Source organism: Cebus imitator, unplaced genomic scaffold, assembly GCF_001604975.1.
Source record: "Cebus imitator isolate Cc_AM_T3 unplaced genomic scaffold, Cebus_imitator-1.0 Scaffold3, whole genome shotgun sequence".
NCBI lineage: Eukaryota > Metazoa > Chordata > Mammalia > Primates > Cebidae > Cebus > Cebus imitator.
In genome coordinates this window covers 10423254-10439677 of record NW_016107318.1, presented here as the reverse complement: position 1 = coordinate 10439677, position 16424 = coordinate 10423254, and the positions used below count along the sequence as shown (strand labels likewise).

General features: G+C 36.4%; 1 protein-coding gene across 1 annotated transcript in view; it reads right to left on the bottom strand.

Moving 5' to 3' along the window:
• The window catches only part of NEGR1 (neuronal growth regulator 1), a 909650-nt gene that overhangs the window by 201692 nt on the left and 691534 nt on the right, over positions 1–16424 (bottom strand). Inside the window, exon 5 of the mRNA XM_017530454.2 lies at positions 4746–4866. Within this exon, the coding sequence (XP_017385943.1) occupies positions 4746–4866 (121 nt within the window). The remainder of the gene's footprint in view (positions 1–4745; positions 4867–16424) is intronic.

Below are 16424 nucleotides of genomic sequence, written 5' to 3'. Positions count from 1 at the left end.
ATCAGAAACATTTGCTTAATGATACTTTGGATGTTCTGAAATTGTCTTTTCACTACATATGTATATAGAGTATATTTCTTCTTAACAACATCCTATATTATTAAGGAAAAATGCTTAAATACTTAGCTCTCTGTGTAACTCTAATTTTCCCAAGACTTAAATAAATACAGAGTAAAATTAAGCCCATTGATACTCTTCATTCCAGGTGTGCTGAAAGAAACTATGATGTTAAAAAATGACTATCATATCCTAAGAGGTAATATTTTAATAACTAGTATGTAACATTAGCCAGTCTTGTGGTAGAATAAACTAAAAGCCAAATTACTAATATTTCTAATATAAAAAATATTTAGATAACACATGAGCGAGACAGTGTAGGAGCCATCTCTGAAGATGGTATCAGATGATATCCGTGTTCCTGTGCTGTCCCCATCACATTGACAATTTCAGGGCATCCATAGTACCATTAACCAAATGTCTTTGATGACATGTAAGCACATTGAATAAGGTTGCCCCATGTGACCAATAACATATTACAGATATGACAGAACATGGCTTCTGAAACTAGGTTATAAAAGATACGGCAGCTTCTATTTAACTCTCTCCTGACTCCCTAATACTAAATGAAGCTCGTTGCCTGTGGTGACATCCATATGGCAGTTAACTGAATCCATCTGCCAATAACTAGAACTACTTGCTGGGCATGTGCGTCAGTCATCTCAGAAGCAGATTCTCCAGCCCCAGTCAAGCCTTCAGATGACCAGCACCAGTTGACATCTTGACTGCAATCTTATGAGAGACTCTGAGTGATAATCATCCAGCCAAACTGCTCCTGGATTCCTGACCCACAGAGGCTGCTTGAGATAGTAAATGCTTATTGGTTTTAGCTGCCAAGTTTTTGGTTAATTTGTTACTTAGCAATAGATAACTCATAATGGCATCAGATACGAGGGGAAGAACATGGGCTGAGAGGTTATCACATCTAAAATGTCTTGATGGTGACTTAAAACTGAGTGCTCTTCAGGTTAGTCTCTTGTGTCTCAGTTTTGTCATCAGTAAACTGATGATAATGTTATCTCACAGAGGTCTGAGGAATAAATGAGATAAAAGAATTCAAAGAACTTGGAAAGTGTTTTTTCCTCAGTAAGCATACGTTTCTTTCTTTTCTTTAAATTGTGCTTAATTTTAGAGTCTTTCTTTTAAGGGTTTAAAACTGATTGCTCTCAGCAGACAGAAATGGACTTTACAGCATGTTGAAGAACTGCTGGCAGAGATAGGGCTATGGATGTTCAGGCACTGCCTCTGTTTTTTGTTTGTGTTTACTTGTTTATGTTTATCTCGATGAAGAGCTGGCTTTGAAGATCTTGATTTAAGGGAAATGAATATTTATAAACATTCCTTACCTACAAGTAAAGCAGTTGTATAAGTTAGTTCTGAGTATTTATGTAAGCCCCAAATCATAAAAGATCTCTAGGAAACAAAACTCTAGATCTTGCAGATATAAACTCTATTCCTCTCTGATAGGGTCTCTGACAGCTTCATGTTCCTAAAGACCTCAGAGGTCAAGAAGACAACTAAGAAATATGCTGTATCTGTTTCTGCTGTGTTACTCATGATTCCATTTTTCTGTGTCGTTGACTAAATAAATTCAGAAATTATAAGTGAGTATATGTGCAGTTTCTTATTTTGCAAATCCATAAACAACCTGAAATGCTTTTACCCTTGGTATTTCACATTGACATTTCAAATTAGTTTTGATAGACTCTCAAAGGCCTTGACCTACACTAGGTGCCATAGTATAGGGGTTAAACCCTTGGACTCTGCATGATGATTTGTAAGAGTTCCTGGGTTTAAATCCCAGGTCTGCCATAAACTGTATGAACTTGTGCAAATTACTTAAAAGCGTTCTATGCTTTGGTTTCCTCAGGCAAAAATTAAGAATAATAATATTTACCTTACAGGTTTGTTATAAGAGTAAAATGGGTAAATATTAGCAACTTAGAACACTACCCGTCAAGTAGGCGTTGGCTAAATAGATAGCTTTTTATTTTGATGAGATAAATAATTGAATGGCCTGGGCCTTTATGGTGAATCTACGTAGTGAATGCACCCATTCAGCAACCAGAATCCTCGCTTTCCTACTCCCTGCATATGCTAAACTTTGCTTTACTTTAGTTTTGAAAGGAAATTATTCATTACCATGATATTTGAGAATTTGAGTATTTCCTGAAATATAACCCTAAAGATGATAAATGTATGTTTCACTCTGAACTGAAAATATGTTTGCCTTTCACAAGTGCATTTTATTTTCACAGCTGCATTTTTCTAGGTGTGTGTGTTGGGGAGGACATTGACTGGGGAGAATCAATCTACCTTTTTCTTTTTAGCAAATGGTTCTGAACTCCTTTGAAAATCTAATAAAAGCTGTAGTCCATCTGTATAGCAGGAAAAAATAATTACTGAAGCTATGATTGTGGGCACCAATTGGTCCTTTTCTATATTTACTATAGGCCAAGAAAGTGGGCTGAGGATTATTGTAGCTTTTTTTTTTTTTTTTTGACAATGGTTGCTGAATTTAGAAAAGAGAAAAAGAGAGCAGAAAAGAAAATCCAGGACATTGCTTCACAAAGCATTGGAAATAAAATGGCCTTTAACAAAGGAGCTCTGATTGGTAGCTTTTAAGAAATTAATGACACAAATTAAAAATGACTTTGAAAGGTATGTAAAATAGTCTGTGAGTGTTATTTATACAGTGTTTTTTAGAGAACCAGCGATCTGGGGGACTCCTGCAATGATGTCCTAATTTAGAGGAAGGTTGTGAGCAGGTAGAATTGAGGTGCCATTTAACCAGCGTCTAACAGAGAAGTGCTGTGTTCATAAATACACTTCTTGGGCTTCCAAATAAGACTGTACATGAACTATGACTTCTATAATTTACAAAGGATTGACAACCACTTTTCTGGATATTTGTCCATATAGATAATTACAAACTGAAACTTCTCAACCTGGGCTATCAAAATCTGAGAAAGGTTATATTGGCAGATATATGATCTTGTAGAGTGAAATGAGAGTGACCACAGAACAGTTTATCTAATTCTCAGTACATAAAAATATGGAGTCTTCCACCAAGCTACAAAGAGGCAGATTTAGAATTAGTAAAACATATAAATTAGTAAAAATAATTTAAAATTGAATGGCAAAAATTATAGAAGAGGTTGAATATAAAATAGCTCAAAAAATTTTTAGGTAAAACCAGTCAGAAGAAATGAGACTGTTACGGAGATAGCCTTCCTTATTATTAAGTTTGATTTTAAGGAGGGATATAGTCTTCCACAAATCTTTTGATTCCAAATCCAGAAAAAAAAAAAAAAAAACTGCCTGTATCACATACACTCTTATCCTTTGTGGTAATATCTAAGTTCTTATATAATTTCACCAGTTTTCTGTTCAGATATTTAGCTGCAATCGGTTATGAGTCATGACATAAGTAAATAATATTTGGATGTGTTCCCACCCAAAATCTCATCCTGAATTTAATCTTAATTCCCATGTGTTGAGGGAGAGACCCATGGGAGGTGATTAGATCATGGGAGTAGTTCTCCTATCCTGTTCTCGTGATAAGTGAGTGAGTTCTCACAAGATATGATGGGTTTATAAGGGGCTTTTGCCCCTTTTGCTCGGCACTTCTTTTTACGCCTAGTAAAGAAAGACATGTTTGCTTCCTCTTCCATCATGATTGTAAGCTTCCTGTGGCCTCCCTAGCCATGTGGAACTGTGAGTCAATTAAATCTCTCTCCTTTATAAATTACTCAGTCTTGGGCAGTTCTTTATAGCAGCAGGAAAATGGAAATGTTGCACAGTATAGAATTGCCAACATTTGACTTTTTTTTACTTCAAAAGTGGCAATTTCATATGGTTTAACCAAGAATTTTCTTGAATAGATCCCTCCCTAGTTTTGAAGCAGAATCTATATACCATAGATAATTTCCTCTTCTCTGCATTATATCCTCCAGTTAATCCACAGGAGTCTTGTGCTTTTTTGATGGCTTGATAACAGAGTTGAAGAGGTCTGAATGAGCCTACTGGTTGAAAGTAAAGAGAAAGTGGTCGACTCCTGACATCTTATTCAGTAGCTCCTGCCAAGGTTTTTGGGGCTTCTCAAAGGGGTAATCATACAGAGTCGAACTTAGAGCAGTGCTAAAATCCCATTGGTGAGTTCTTTAGGCATGTATTTTATCTCCTCTACAGTCTCTTTAGTGATAGAATATCTAAAACACAGTGTCCTGTAAAACAAAATGTTAAACTATCTTGTGGGAGAATCAGGCAGTTGAAAGGGTTGAGGCTTATCAAGGTAGCTAGGCAAAGGCAGCAACTCCTATTGCTTTTGAAGTGCTCTTGTGGAAGCTGTGCTCAAGTCCTTTAAAAGCTGGTTTACTTTCCAAATAAACTGAGTTGCCAGCAAGAGCAATGGTGTGCTGTTCCAGGAAGGAGGGGAAGAAATGAAACTCATCAGTGATGGGGGATTTGCAGGCATTTCTGAGATCATACAAACCAAAGTGGACATTTCTTCTGGATGCTATTAGCTACTCATTCCTCCCACATGGGCCCCTTCAGTTTGCCTGCTGGAGAGGAGGCTGCTGAGAATCATTCAAGCCAGTTAAAGAAATTGCCTAAAGTAAGTATCTGAAACACAAACACATTAGTGCAAAGTGCTCAGAACACAGTAATAATCACAAAGTCCTTACTTCTTCTCTCCTTTGTACCATTCAAAGGCCGGGGGCGGCACACCTGCACCTTCGCATCTTATCAAGCCACTGCGTCCGGGGGTCACGGTGCCAGATTTAATTTCCTGAATAGTAGGAGCAACTGTAAAAGAAACAAACAAACAAATACTAGTGGGTAAGTAAAAATAATCCTCAGCAGAAATATGACACACATATATTTTTATTCCTTCTACATTCAAAGCAATCTTATGCCTGATAGGCCAATGCATCACATTTTCAGTGTTTTATGCTTCAAATACAAGACTAGTCATTTTCAGCTTCATTTTTCAAGTTGAACAATAGATGAATGTTTTCAGGGCGTGCAGAGTAAATGCAATATATTTTGGTCTGCTTCCTATTGGAAAAATGGCATTGGTGAGGGTAACACTTCATCTGTACTCCAGTCCAACTCTACTTCAGTAATAGCTCTCATCTATTGAGTGATCATAGGGAGCCAGTCACTGGGTTAGGTGCTTTATGTTCTCGATTTCCTCACAAAAATACTCTAAGCTTAAGGGTATTATCTCAGTTTTACAAATGTAAGTTCATAGATGTTGAATGAATTGTCAAGGTCACACAGCTACTTAGTTGCAGAATCTGGCATTCAAGTCAGTCATGTTAACTCAAAGTCTGGTTTCTTGAAATATTCTGTGTTTTTCCATGCCTCTTCCCTATGCTTTTATTAATTTAGTGATTTTTTTAATGTAGTTTCTTCTGTCTTAATGTTGTTGTTCTCCCTTTTCACAGATTCAAGATCTACTTTAGGTGTCAGTGTCTCCATGTTCTTCGCTATTGCTTTAGCTGGAAAAAGTTTTCCCTCCTCTGAGTATCTGGATCTCTCATACCATGGACTTTCTGTCATGTATTGGTAGAAATGTATTGTATTGTATCATGTACTATATTTATGGGTATGCCAGACTTCCTTTTCAGTTCCTTGAAGACAGGATTAAATATCTGATTCACCTTTGCATATTCCAAGATCAATATACAGTGCCTTGCACAGGGTGATGCTTAAAAAGCTAACTTTAAAAAAACAAAATTTCCCATAGTTATTGAGCTGTCAACATGTGCCAGGCATTTTTCAAAGCACAAAGCAGTTAATTGCCCTGACGTGATGAAGCTTATATTCTAGGTGAAGTAACAAATGGGGAGATAGACTATAAGCAGTAAATATAGCAAATACATAGTTTAAATACATATAGCAAATACATAGTAGAAGGTGATAAACAATACAGTTAAAAAATAAAACCCCTTATAGTTGCAAGGTAAGAGGAATCAGAGAAGGAAATGGATTGCATTTCAGATAGGGCAATCTTAGTAGACTTCTTCAAGATGGTAAAATTTGCACAGACTAGATGTGAATGAATAATTTACCTAGGTGGATATCTAGAGACAGAGCCTTTTCGGAAGAGGGAACAGCTTGCAGTAAGACACTGAGGCTGAAGCTAGCCTAGCTTGTTTAAGAAATAGCAGGATTGGTGTGGCCGACACAAAGAGAAAGAAGGAGAGGAGCAGGAAATAGGTACAAAGAGAAACAAAGGATGGAAGATTGGGTAGGACCTCTCGGGTCATTTCAAGGAACTGACTTTTATTCTAAGACAAATGAAGCCCTGCAGAGTAGAGACAAAATTTGATCAGTTTTTTGAAAAGATGACTGGCTGCTGTGCTGAGAAAAGACCATAGTGAGGCTAGGATAAAAGTCACAGGAAAAAGTAGGGAATCCAGTAAGCAAAGCAAATGAAGGTGGGTGGCTCATACCAGGCTGGGTAGCAGTGGAAGTGGTGGAAAGTTATTGGGTTTGGTGTCTACTGTGAAGTTGGAGCTGATAAGATTTCTAGACGGACTGAAGGGAGATAGAGAAAAAAAGAGGAGTCAAGGGTGATTTAATTTGGCTTAAGTAGCTAGAAGGTTATTGACTGAGATGAAAAGGACTGTAAGTAGAATAATTTTGGAGGGTGCTGGGCATGGTGGCTCAGACCTGTAATTTTAGCACTTTGGGTGGGTAGATCACCTGAGGTCAGGAGTTCAAGACCAGCCTGACCAACATGGTGAAACTTTGTCTCTACTAAAAATACAAAAATTAGCCAGATATGGTTGTGGGCACCTATAATCCCAGCTACTTGGGAGGCTGAAGCAGGAGAATCACTTTAACCTGGGAGGGTAGAGGTTGCCGTGAACTGAGACCACGCCATTGCATTCTAGCCTGGGCAACAAGAGTGAAACTCCATCTCATAATAATAATAATAATAATAAAAATTATTACACACGCACACACCCAATAAATAATAATAATGATTATTATTATTTTGAAGGTAAACATTAGGAGTTGTATGCATGTGTCTTTTCATAAATATTTCCTTTTCTACCAAGTTAATATACTATAATTCATATTTCAAACAGCACTATAGAAAATTATTCAACAACTAGAATCTTGAAGATACAAACGCTAGTTCATTCAGAAATATGGTCTAAGCGTGCACTCTGGATATATTTGGGGTTTCTTTGGAAAGCAATTAAAAAGTACAGAGTTTAATGTTTTTCAATAGTCAGTGAATATTTCAATATGTGAGAACTATAAATATTCTTACAGTGGAACGCTGCCTTTCATTTAAAAAAAATACCCTACTAAACACATCATTTTCTGTTAAGGGTGATACTTCTTTTTGAAATTATTGCACCTCTATTTCTCTGTGGTGTTTTTATTCTTATTATTTATAGTTCTAGAAAAAAATTGTAAGGAAAATATTTTAGTACTTGCTAATAAGTTGGTGAAAAATAATGAAATAATATTTCCCAAAAATATTTGCATGAGAAATGTTACAGGGTAATATAGATACATACATATACACATGCACACACCCAAGTGTATATAATATGTATAAAAATATATGTATGTTTTGACCTTTATAATGTACATTTATTTATATATGTAACCTTATATATACATGTTTACATATATATGTGTGTGAATGTGTGTGTGTATATATATATATATATATACACACATATATATGTGTGTGTATATATATATATACACATATACACACACACACACATATATATGTATATTCACAACCACAATACAAGAAATCATTTAATAATTTAAAAATTATTTTGTTAGACAAAGTTTCATGTCACCTATAAAAGCTAATGAAATATATTTAAACATCTATAAGTAAAGCTCCATGTTCTTGTCAATTATTATGACACTCTTTTGCTCATGACAGGTACAGGTAAGATTGTATTTTCACTATTGTTCTCCCAGGCTTTCATCTCTCTTTCCCAGTCACACAAACAGGTTGTAATCTTTTATGACATCTAACTATTATTGAAGATAAAATAACCATATGCAACAGGAGACCATCACAAGCTTCTATTGATAACCTGGTTAGTTCAATTACTCTCTTGTTTGTCAAGGGGACCATGACTCATTATGGACAAAAGCATGAAATCCGGAACATTGCCTGAAAACCCAAGCGTAATGAACTGAAATCAAAATCGAATTCATCATTAAAAGGTTTTTATGCAGTACAGTGCACATATGGCTCAGCACTGGGTGTCTTACCACACAAGTTAAAGGGACATGATCCTGTTATCTAGGGCTTCCTGGGCTGCTAGGACAAACACTGAAAATGGGAAGATACTTAAATTGTCACATGGAAATATGGATAAGAATCAATAAAAATTAGTAACATTAATAATATGCCTAAGAAAAAGTCCTAAGAGCATTTTGCAAGGTACAGAGTTAAGAGTCCAAGTGTTGTAGAGTAATCAATATAGAGAGAAGACTCCCATGCAGATGTGGCTAAAATTATAAACTTGAACCGAAAGCCTTTATTGATTTTACTTAGAGACATAAAAATTCTTATTACATATTCATATTATTGTGCATCTTTTGGAAATAACTTGTTTAAAAAGAAAAGGATTCATCCATTTATTTATTCTTTATTCCTTTTGTTGATTCAAACAAATATTTGTATCAGGAATCATATTAATGAAAAAAAATAATAATATCCCTGGCCTCATAGACCTAATATGAAGTGATACAAACTAAGATGAAAACAGAATGGGGTGAAAGAAAGAAAAGAGCAAGATATGTTATTTAACATGTTGCAGTCTCAGAGATCCTTGATGACAAGGTAATATTTGAACAAATAATTAAATGATGTGAGGAAAGGAATCATTTGGTGATTTGTAGAAAATTATTATAGTCGTGCTCGCTTCAGCAGCACATATACTAGAAAATTATTATAGTAAGAAACAGGAAAGGAAAAGGCCATAACTGGAGAGCATGCTTGAGGTGGAAACATGTTTAACAAGATTAAGTTTATCATGCTGTTTAAGAAATAGCAAAATGGTCATCATTGCTTGAACAGAACAGGTGAGAAGAATCCAGAAGAGAAGGTGGGGCAGGGGCCTGCAGCCTAGATTCTATAGGGTATAGTAGCCCATGATAAAATTTGATTTTTATTCTAAGCTGATAAGGTTTTGCAGATTTTGAGTAGAGGAGTGACATGATTTGATTAAAATCCTATAAAGATTATTTGTCTGTTGTGTGGAACATGGTCTGCAAAGAAGCAGGAGAGGAAATCGGCAGAATTGCTATGAGGCTGTTGTAGTTATCCTTAGGATAATGAGAAAGTCATTGGCCAATGCATAGAAAGGCAGAAGCTGAGGAAAGAATGTAATTAAATTGATCATTGGTCACATTGGACCTTAATCAACTCATTTTAGTTAACTGGCATTGACTGAGCATTTTCAGTGGATTACAAGTTTACACCATTCTGAACCCTATTACTCTGTATAAATGAAATGATTCTACGGGTATAAGCATGTCTGATTATGTCCAGAAGATCCCTTTCTATGGTACTTCTTAGAAATTGTGATGTACATGTATATCTTATGAATCTTTTATTGCAAGGTTTCCCAACCCCTGGGCTTGTTAGGAACCAGCAACACAGCTGGAGGTGAGCGACGGATGAGCAAGTGAAGCTTCATCTGTATTTACAAATGCTCCCCATCACTTGCATTATAGCCTGAGCTCCACCTCCCAACAGATCAATGGCAGCATTAGATTTTCACAGGAGTGCAAACCCTACTGTGAACTGCACATGCAAGGGATCTAAGGTGCACCCGTCTTACGAGAATCTAATGCCTGATGATCTGAGGTGGAGCTGAGGCAGTGTTGCTACCACTGGGGAGTGGCTGCAAATACAGACTAATATTAGCAGAGAGGTTTGGCTGCACAGAGACCATAATAAATCAATTGCTTGCAGACTCATATCAAAACCGTATCAGTGAGTGGCAAGTAACAATTAAGCTGTATCTGGTGGCAGGCTTTTTAGTGGTAAGTAAGTTGATGAAGTTCGATTGCACAGCTGCATCGGATGGCAGGCTTTAAGTCAGAATCTGACACTTATTTTAGTCTGCATGTGGCCCACCCATTATTTTGTTTACCACTTCTGTCCGTGCCTCTTTCTCACACTGCGCTCTTGTCTCAGTCACAGTTTTGGTAAGCCCAAAAGCCAAGCCTCACCAAAATAAGTAAGAAACAAACATCACTGGAGAGCTTCTTTGAAAAGGGGGAAAGACCCAACAATGAGACAGCAGAAGACTCTAAGGCTGCCAACAAAAAGAAAGCTGAATTTAAAAGAAAATAACAAGTTAAATTACAGGTTCATTACAACAGATGATTCACATTCTCCAAGCCCACTTTGTATAATATGTGGTAACTGGCTATTCAACAAAGGCATGAAACTTCAAAACTGCTTCACCACATGGAGACCAATCATCCTGCATTAAAAGACAAGCCTTTGGAGTTTTTTTAAAAAAACAAAAAAACCTGAACACAAAGAACAGAAGCAGTTATTGAAAGTCACCACTTCATCAAATATTCCTTCACTAACAGCATCTTTCTTTGTGACTAACCACATTGCTAAAGCTAAAAAGCCCTTTCCTATTGGTGAAGAGTTGATCCTGCCTTCTGCTAAGAACATTTGTCATGAACTTTTAGGAGAGGCCGCAGTTCAAAAGGTGGCATGCGTTCCTCTTTTGGCTAGCACTATAACTAGACAAATTGATGACATAGCAGAGGATATTAAGGCACAAATGTTAGGGAGGATTACTGAGTTACTGTGGTAAGCAATCCAGGTTGATGAGTCTACTGATGTTGACAAGCCGACAATGCTTGTTTATGTGGGATATATTTTTCAGGAAGGTGTTCATGAGGATATGCTATGTGCACTTTTGTTGCCAACCAACACCACAGCTGCAGGACTGACTATTCAAGCCTCTGAATGATTACAAGTCGGGAAAACTGAATTGGTTGTTTTGTGTTGGTATATGCATGCACAGAGCAGCTTCCATGACTGGACAGCTTTCTGGTTTCATTATTTAAGTCAAAGAGGTCACTTCTGAATGTGAGTCTACACACTGCGTCATTCGTAGAAAAATGCTGGCTAGCTGAAAAATGTTACCTGAACTAATATCATTTTGCAGAATGTGATTAAAATTACCAAACAGGTTAAAATAAATGCCCTCAACTCAACTGTTCCCACAGCTCTGTGAGAAGATGGACACAGAACACGTATGCTTTCTCTTATACACAGATGTGAGATGGCTTTCTAACAGTAGATCACTGACCAGAGTTTTTAGTTATGATAGCCACCCCAGGGATTTCTTTTAGAAAAACAGTCACCAATATGGCAGCACATTTCAGTGACACAGAATGGGTCACAAAACGTGCTTACTTGTGTGACATATTCAACCTGCCCCACGGACACCATCTTTCACTTCAGGGAAGAACAACAACCGCGTTAGAGTCGGCAGATAACATGGCTGCATTCAAAGCCTAACTGAAGATATGGGGGCAACGAGTGAACATTGGTATTTTTGACATGTTTCAAACATTAGCAGAGATTTTGAAAGAGGCTGAGCCAGGACTTTCTTTCTCTCAGCTGGTGCATGATCACCCAGCTCAACTTTCAAAAGGGTTTGAACATTACTTCTCAATCACAAAAGATACCCAAACTGAGAAGGAATGGATCCGCAACCCATTTGTGAATAAAGCAGGTGAATCAACTTTGTCCCTGCCAGAAGAGACTCAACTACTTGAGATTGCAAACGACTGTGGCCTCAAAAGTATGTTTGGGACAACCTTAAATCTCTATAGGTTCTGGATTAAAGTCAAGGCAGAATATCCTGGGTTTCCACAAAGGACTGAAAAGCCTGCTTCCATTTCCAACATTCTATCTTTGTGAAGCAGGCTTTTCTGCAGGCACAGCCACTGAAATGAAATTATGGAGTAGACTGGACATAAGCAACATAGTCGGATGTCACTGTCTCCCATCACCCTCAGATGAGACTGTCTAGTTGCAAGAAAACACACTTAGGCTTTCACTGATTCTACATTATGGCGATTTGTATAATTATTTCATTATATATTACAATATAATAAGAATAGAAAGTGCACAATAAATGTAATGCACTTGAATCATCCTGAAACAACCTTCTATCCCACCCCCAAGTCCGCAGAAAAATTGTCTTCCACAAAACCAGTCCCTGGTGCCAAAAGGGTTGGGGACTACTATCTTTTTGGACAGATCCTTTTCCAAACTTATGTGACCACAGGATTCTATAAGGTTTTATTTGAGCATTTTGCAGGTCTGATATTTCTTGGAATATATTCTGGATATGTAGAATTACTGGATAAGTGAATCTCTAAGCTGTATTCTACATCATAGGTTATGTGGTCCATGACTTTTAAGGTGAACAGTCATTACTGGCTGGAGAGGTTTCTAAGGGCTCATGAGCTATAATGTACTCACAGGTTTCATGTGAGGAGAAGGTTTCAATTATTTGTGCCATAAGGATGTGGTCATTTATTTGCCTGGAACAGATGTACCTGACAAAAATTATGACTAATTAAATCTTCATCTGGAGCTGTATAGTGAAAAATTATGTTTGGCCAAGTTGCACAAAATACTCATTTTCTACTAAAATTTTCCATGTTTTAAATAATCATAGTGGGCTCTTTCTTAGAAAGATGATCACATGAAAAAAATCTGAGTGATTGCTTCCAGAGCCTGTTTCTCTTTACACTCCACTCCCTCCATTGCTCTGTGAATTTTGGCCTGGCACTGCGATTGTAAGCTGTTTTACTGGGAGTAGGGATATAAACACATGCATCTTCATGTGTTTATGTTTCCAGAACTGTTTTTCTTTCTGTGGAGATAGCTTTTTTGTTCTTCCTAGATGTAATCTTTCTATAACGTTAAAGTGGCAAAGAAGGTGAGTGCTTGAGTCTCTCAAATTCACCAGTAGAACACATCGTTTGGAGTGGACTGTGAGCTGAAGCAACTGCACAGTGAAAATAAAATCAGTTTCAGAGGAATGTTATTAGATAGATGTGGGTAAGAGCAAGGAACGGATGTTGGGGAAAGCCAGCAGTGAAAGAGTCAACAAGAGGTATTCAACACCTGTGTGGTTAGAGGCTCACAAAGGAGAAGTCTTCCCTTTTCATTTGCTCAGTGGGATTATTTCTTTGCATTGTTCAGCTAGTCATTTCAGGATGAAGATAATGAAAGGTTCTTCATCCAAAACTCCAGGCTCTGCAGGTGCAAGAAACAGAACCTCTGCACTTGGCACCCAACAAGCCTAATCAAGATTCATTTTCTTAGTTACATGACAATAGCCCCAAAAGATCTTCTTCCTCTATTGCCATCCTGAATGGAAACTTAGTTATGTACAGAGCATTATTATTGAAAACAAGTATATCCAAGGATTATTTTAATATCCTTACTAAGTTGAGGTAGTTGAAATGAAACTTTATAGTTCAATGGCAAAAGAATTTGAACACCACCCTATCCCCTTAATTTGATGGATGATGATAAACATGCCATATTAAATAACAGTGACAATAAAAAAGGGTGCCCAGAGAAGAAGAGAAGAGTAGAAAAGTTGTAACCAGGGCGGGGTGCAGAGGCTCAGCTCCCCCCACCATGCTTGCCAAAGATGTAACCTGGGATGGGAGCAGAACTGGGAGGGTGTCCCAAAGACACTTCCAGTTCTCTGATCTGATGTTTTGCTCATGTTAAATACTGCAACAGTGTAAATAACATTGCTCGTAGAGGAGTAGTGAATTTAGAGACTATAAAGAGGAGAGATCAGTCCTACAGAACCCACATGGTTTAAAAATGCTGTGGAAAATAAACATGCTGACCTTAGTCTATATTTAGGATTTACATACTACATTAAGGCAGCCTCACTCAAATGGACAGTCTTTGGAAAAATTTTAAGGTTTCGGTACTTTCCAAAGAATAATACTGGATGTGTTCAATATATTATTGTTTCATAGGAGGACAATGATAGGTAGTTAAAAATTTCTTACTTGAAGATAGGTTGAAGCTCAGGGTAAGAAACAATGAGAATCTTTCAAAGGTTGTTATAGATCTCATAGAGACAAATCACAAGGTCAACCAACTCTTTTCATGAAGCAAATATGTCCTTGCCTTATGAACTAATTTTACCTTAAAGGAAGTTAAGATTAAAAAAATCAAACTTCTAAAATATAGTTGAATCACAATCTTTGTGACTTAAGGACTTTCACATTGAATTAAACCTCTGGTCAGCATTCACAGGGGATGAAAATATTCTAGTTTGTAATATACCTCCAGCTTCCCCCAGACCTTAAACATTTACACAGTGATGAAATAATGCAGTAAAAAAAGCAGTGCTTTGCAGTCCAACAAATATGGCTCTAACATTTGCTGTCTGAGTTACTTAACCCATCTAAACCCCAGTTTTCTCACCTATAAAATAAATAGTATTTACTTCACAGGACTGCTGTATGGACAAAATAAAATAATTCAAGGAAAATGCTTCCACTGCTTTGCACTGAATTTGCTGTAAATAAAAACATTAGCTATTATTAAATTAGGATTATTACTAGAGAATAGAGTATCATAGTCCTGCTTCCTTTAAGGGCATGGAATCATGATAAGACATGGGCAGAAAAGGAAAATGAATTTTAAAAAATTCATTGTCTTGGCACTGCAAGCATGTGATTAATTTAATTAAAACCTGAATGAGTATATCACATTTTACGCTCCCAGAATTCCATCCATATCCTGCTTTCTTTAGTGTAGCTAACCAAGAAATTTTTCTGTGAAAGGCAAATATGGTAAACCTTGTATTTCTCTTTGAACAAGAAATAAGAGTTCTGGGTTCATGTGATAAACGCAAAAAGTATATGGAACACAAAGGTATCCTTTTTAGAAAAATATGTAATGGTGGTGGTGCATTACTTGGACATATAAAAGATCATATAAATTACATTAAACATATCACGAGTTCATTTTCTCTTTCACAAGAAAGATAAATGAAATTTTACGTGTTAACTTGACCTTAATTTTTTAAAAATATTGAATATCCAATGTGATAGGGTACTAAGCTGTGATCTTTGATTCCCTTATATTTGAAAGGTGCAGAAAAAACAAAATTATTTGGTTAAAAAAAAATTCCGAGAACAAAGGCATATCATTGCGTACGAAGTCTGATTTTAGGAGCATTAATGAAGTCTCCAGCACTAACTCCCTAAACCCTTAATGAAAATCTGTCATTGTTTGAAACTATTAACCTAAGAGATTCTTTTCCTAAGATCAAGTTTTATGTTATTATATTCAACTTTTTCAAGGGGTTAAATTTACTAAACTATCATTAGTCATTTATATCGTGGTATAAATAATTTGATGTGTTGATTGTCAGTATGCACATGTTAAGAGGCCATTAGAGGATGGGTGGACAGATGGGTGAATGGATGGATGAACGGATAGATGGATGGAAGAGTTACCTGTGACTCAAGAAATGAATAAAAGTGCAGTAAGAAGAAAAAGGGTTACATCATGAGTAATTTGTAGGTGCTAAAGCAGAATTTATTCATATTGTTCTTTTGACAAGAGTTAGCACTGGTGAAATTACAGCTTGAAGTAGCTGTCCCCTTGTAGTCAGCAATGCTCTCTCCAGTGATGCATCCACTGTAAAATATGTGTGAGATTTATTGGGCCACCAGCTGTATCAACAGGAATTACATGGTTCACTGTTTTTCTAGCTGTTTGCCAAACTTTCTTTCAACTTATTCATGATCTGATCTCTGTTGTCAGTCATGCTGAAATTATAGCTGTATGTGATTGATTTGGATATATTAGACAAGTTTGCAAGTATTGTAAAAGTTGGGATTCTCTGAAGGTATCTCTGTTCTCAGCAAGTACAGTCTTGTAAGTAAAATTGCCCTTCAGTACAAACCTTATAAAATCTAAAACATTTGAATGCATTTTTTTCCTAATATTGAAGCTGCTATAAACTTCCTTATATAAAAATTATTTTTAGTGAATCTTTGAAAATGATTAGAAAACTTCAGACTCTAGATCCTTGTAAATCATTAGAACATTTTTTTTGGAATTTACTTATGAAAATATGTTTCTATTTGTATTAATCATTCAAGGTATGTTGTTAGAACTTCCATTATGTTTATTGTTATGTTTTAAGTCATGGTACACTATTAAAGACTAACATTGATCTCTTAAAATGTGAATGAGCTAGGCTTGTATATACATTGAGATAGGTGAAATCAATCCATTGAAAAAGTAATGGCCGTAAATATAC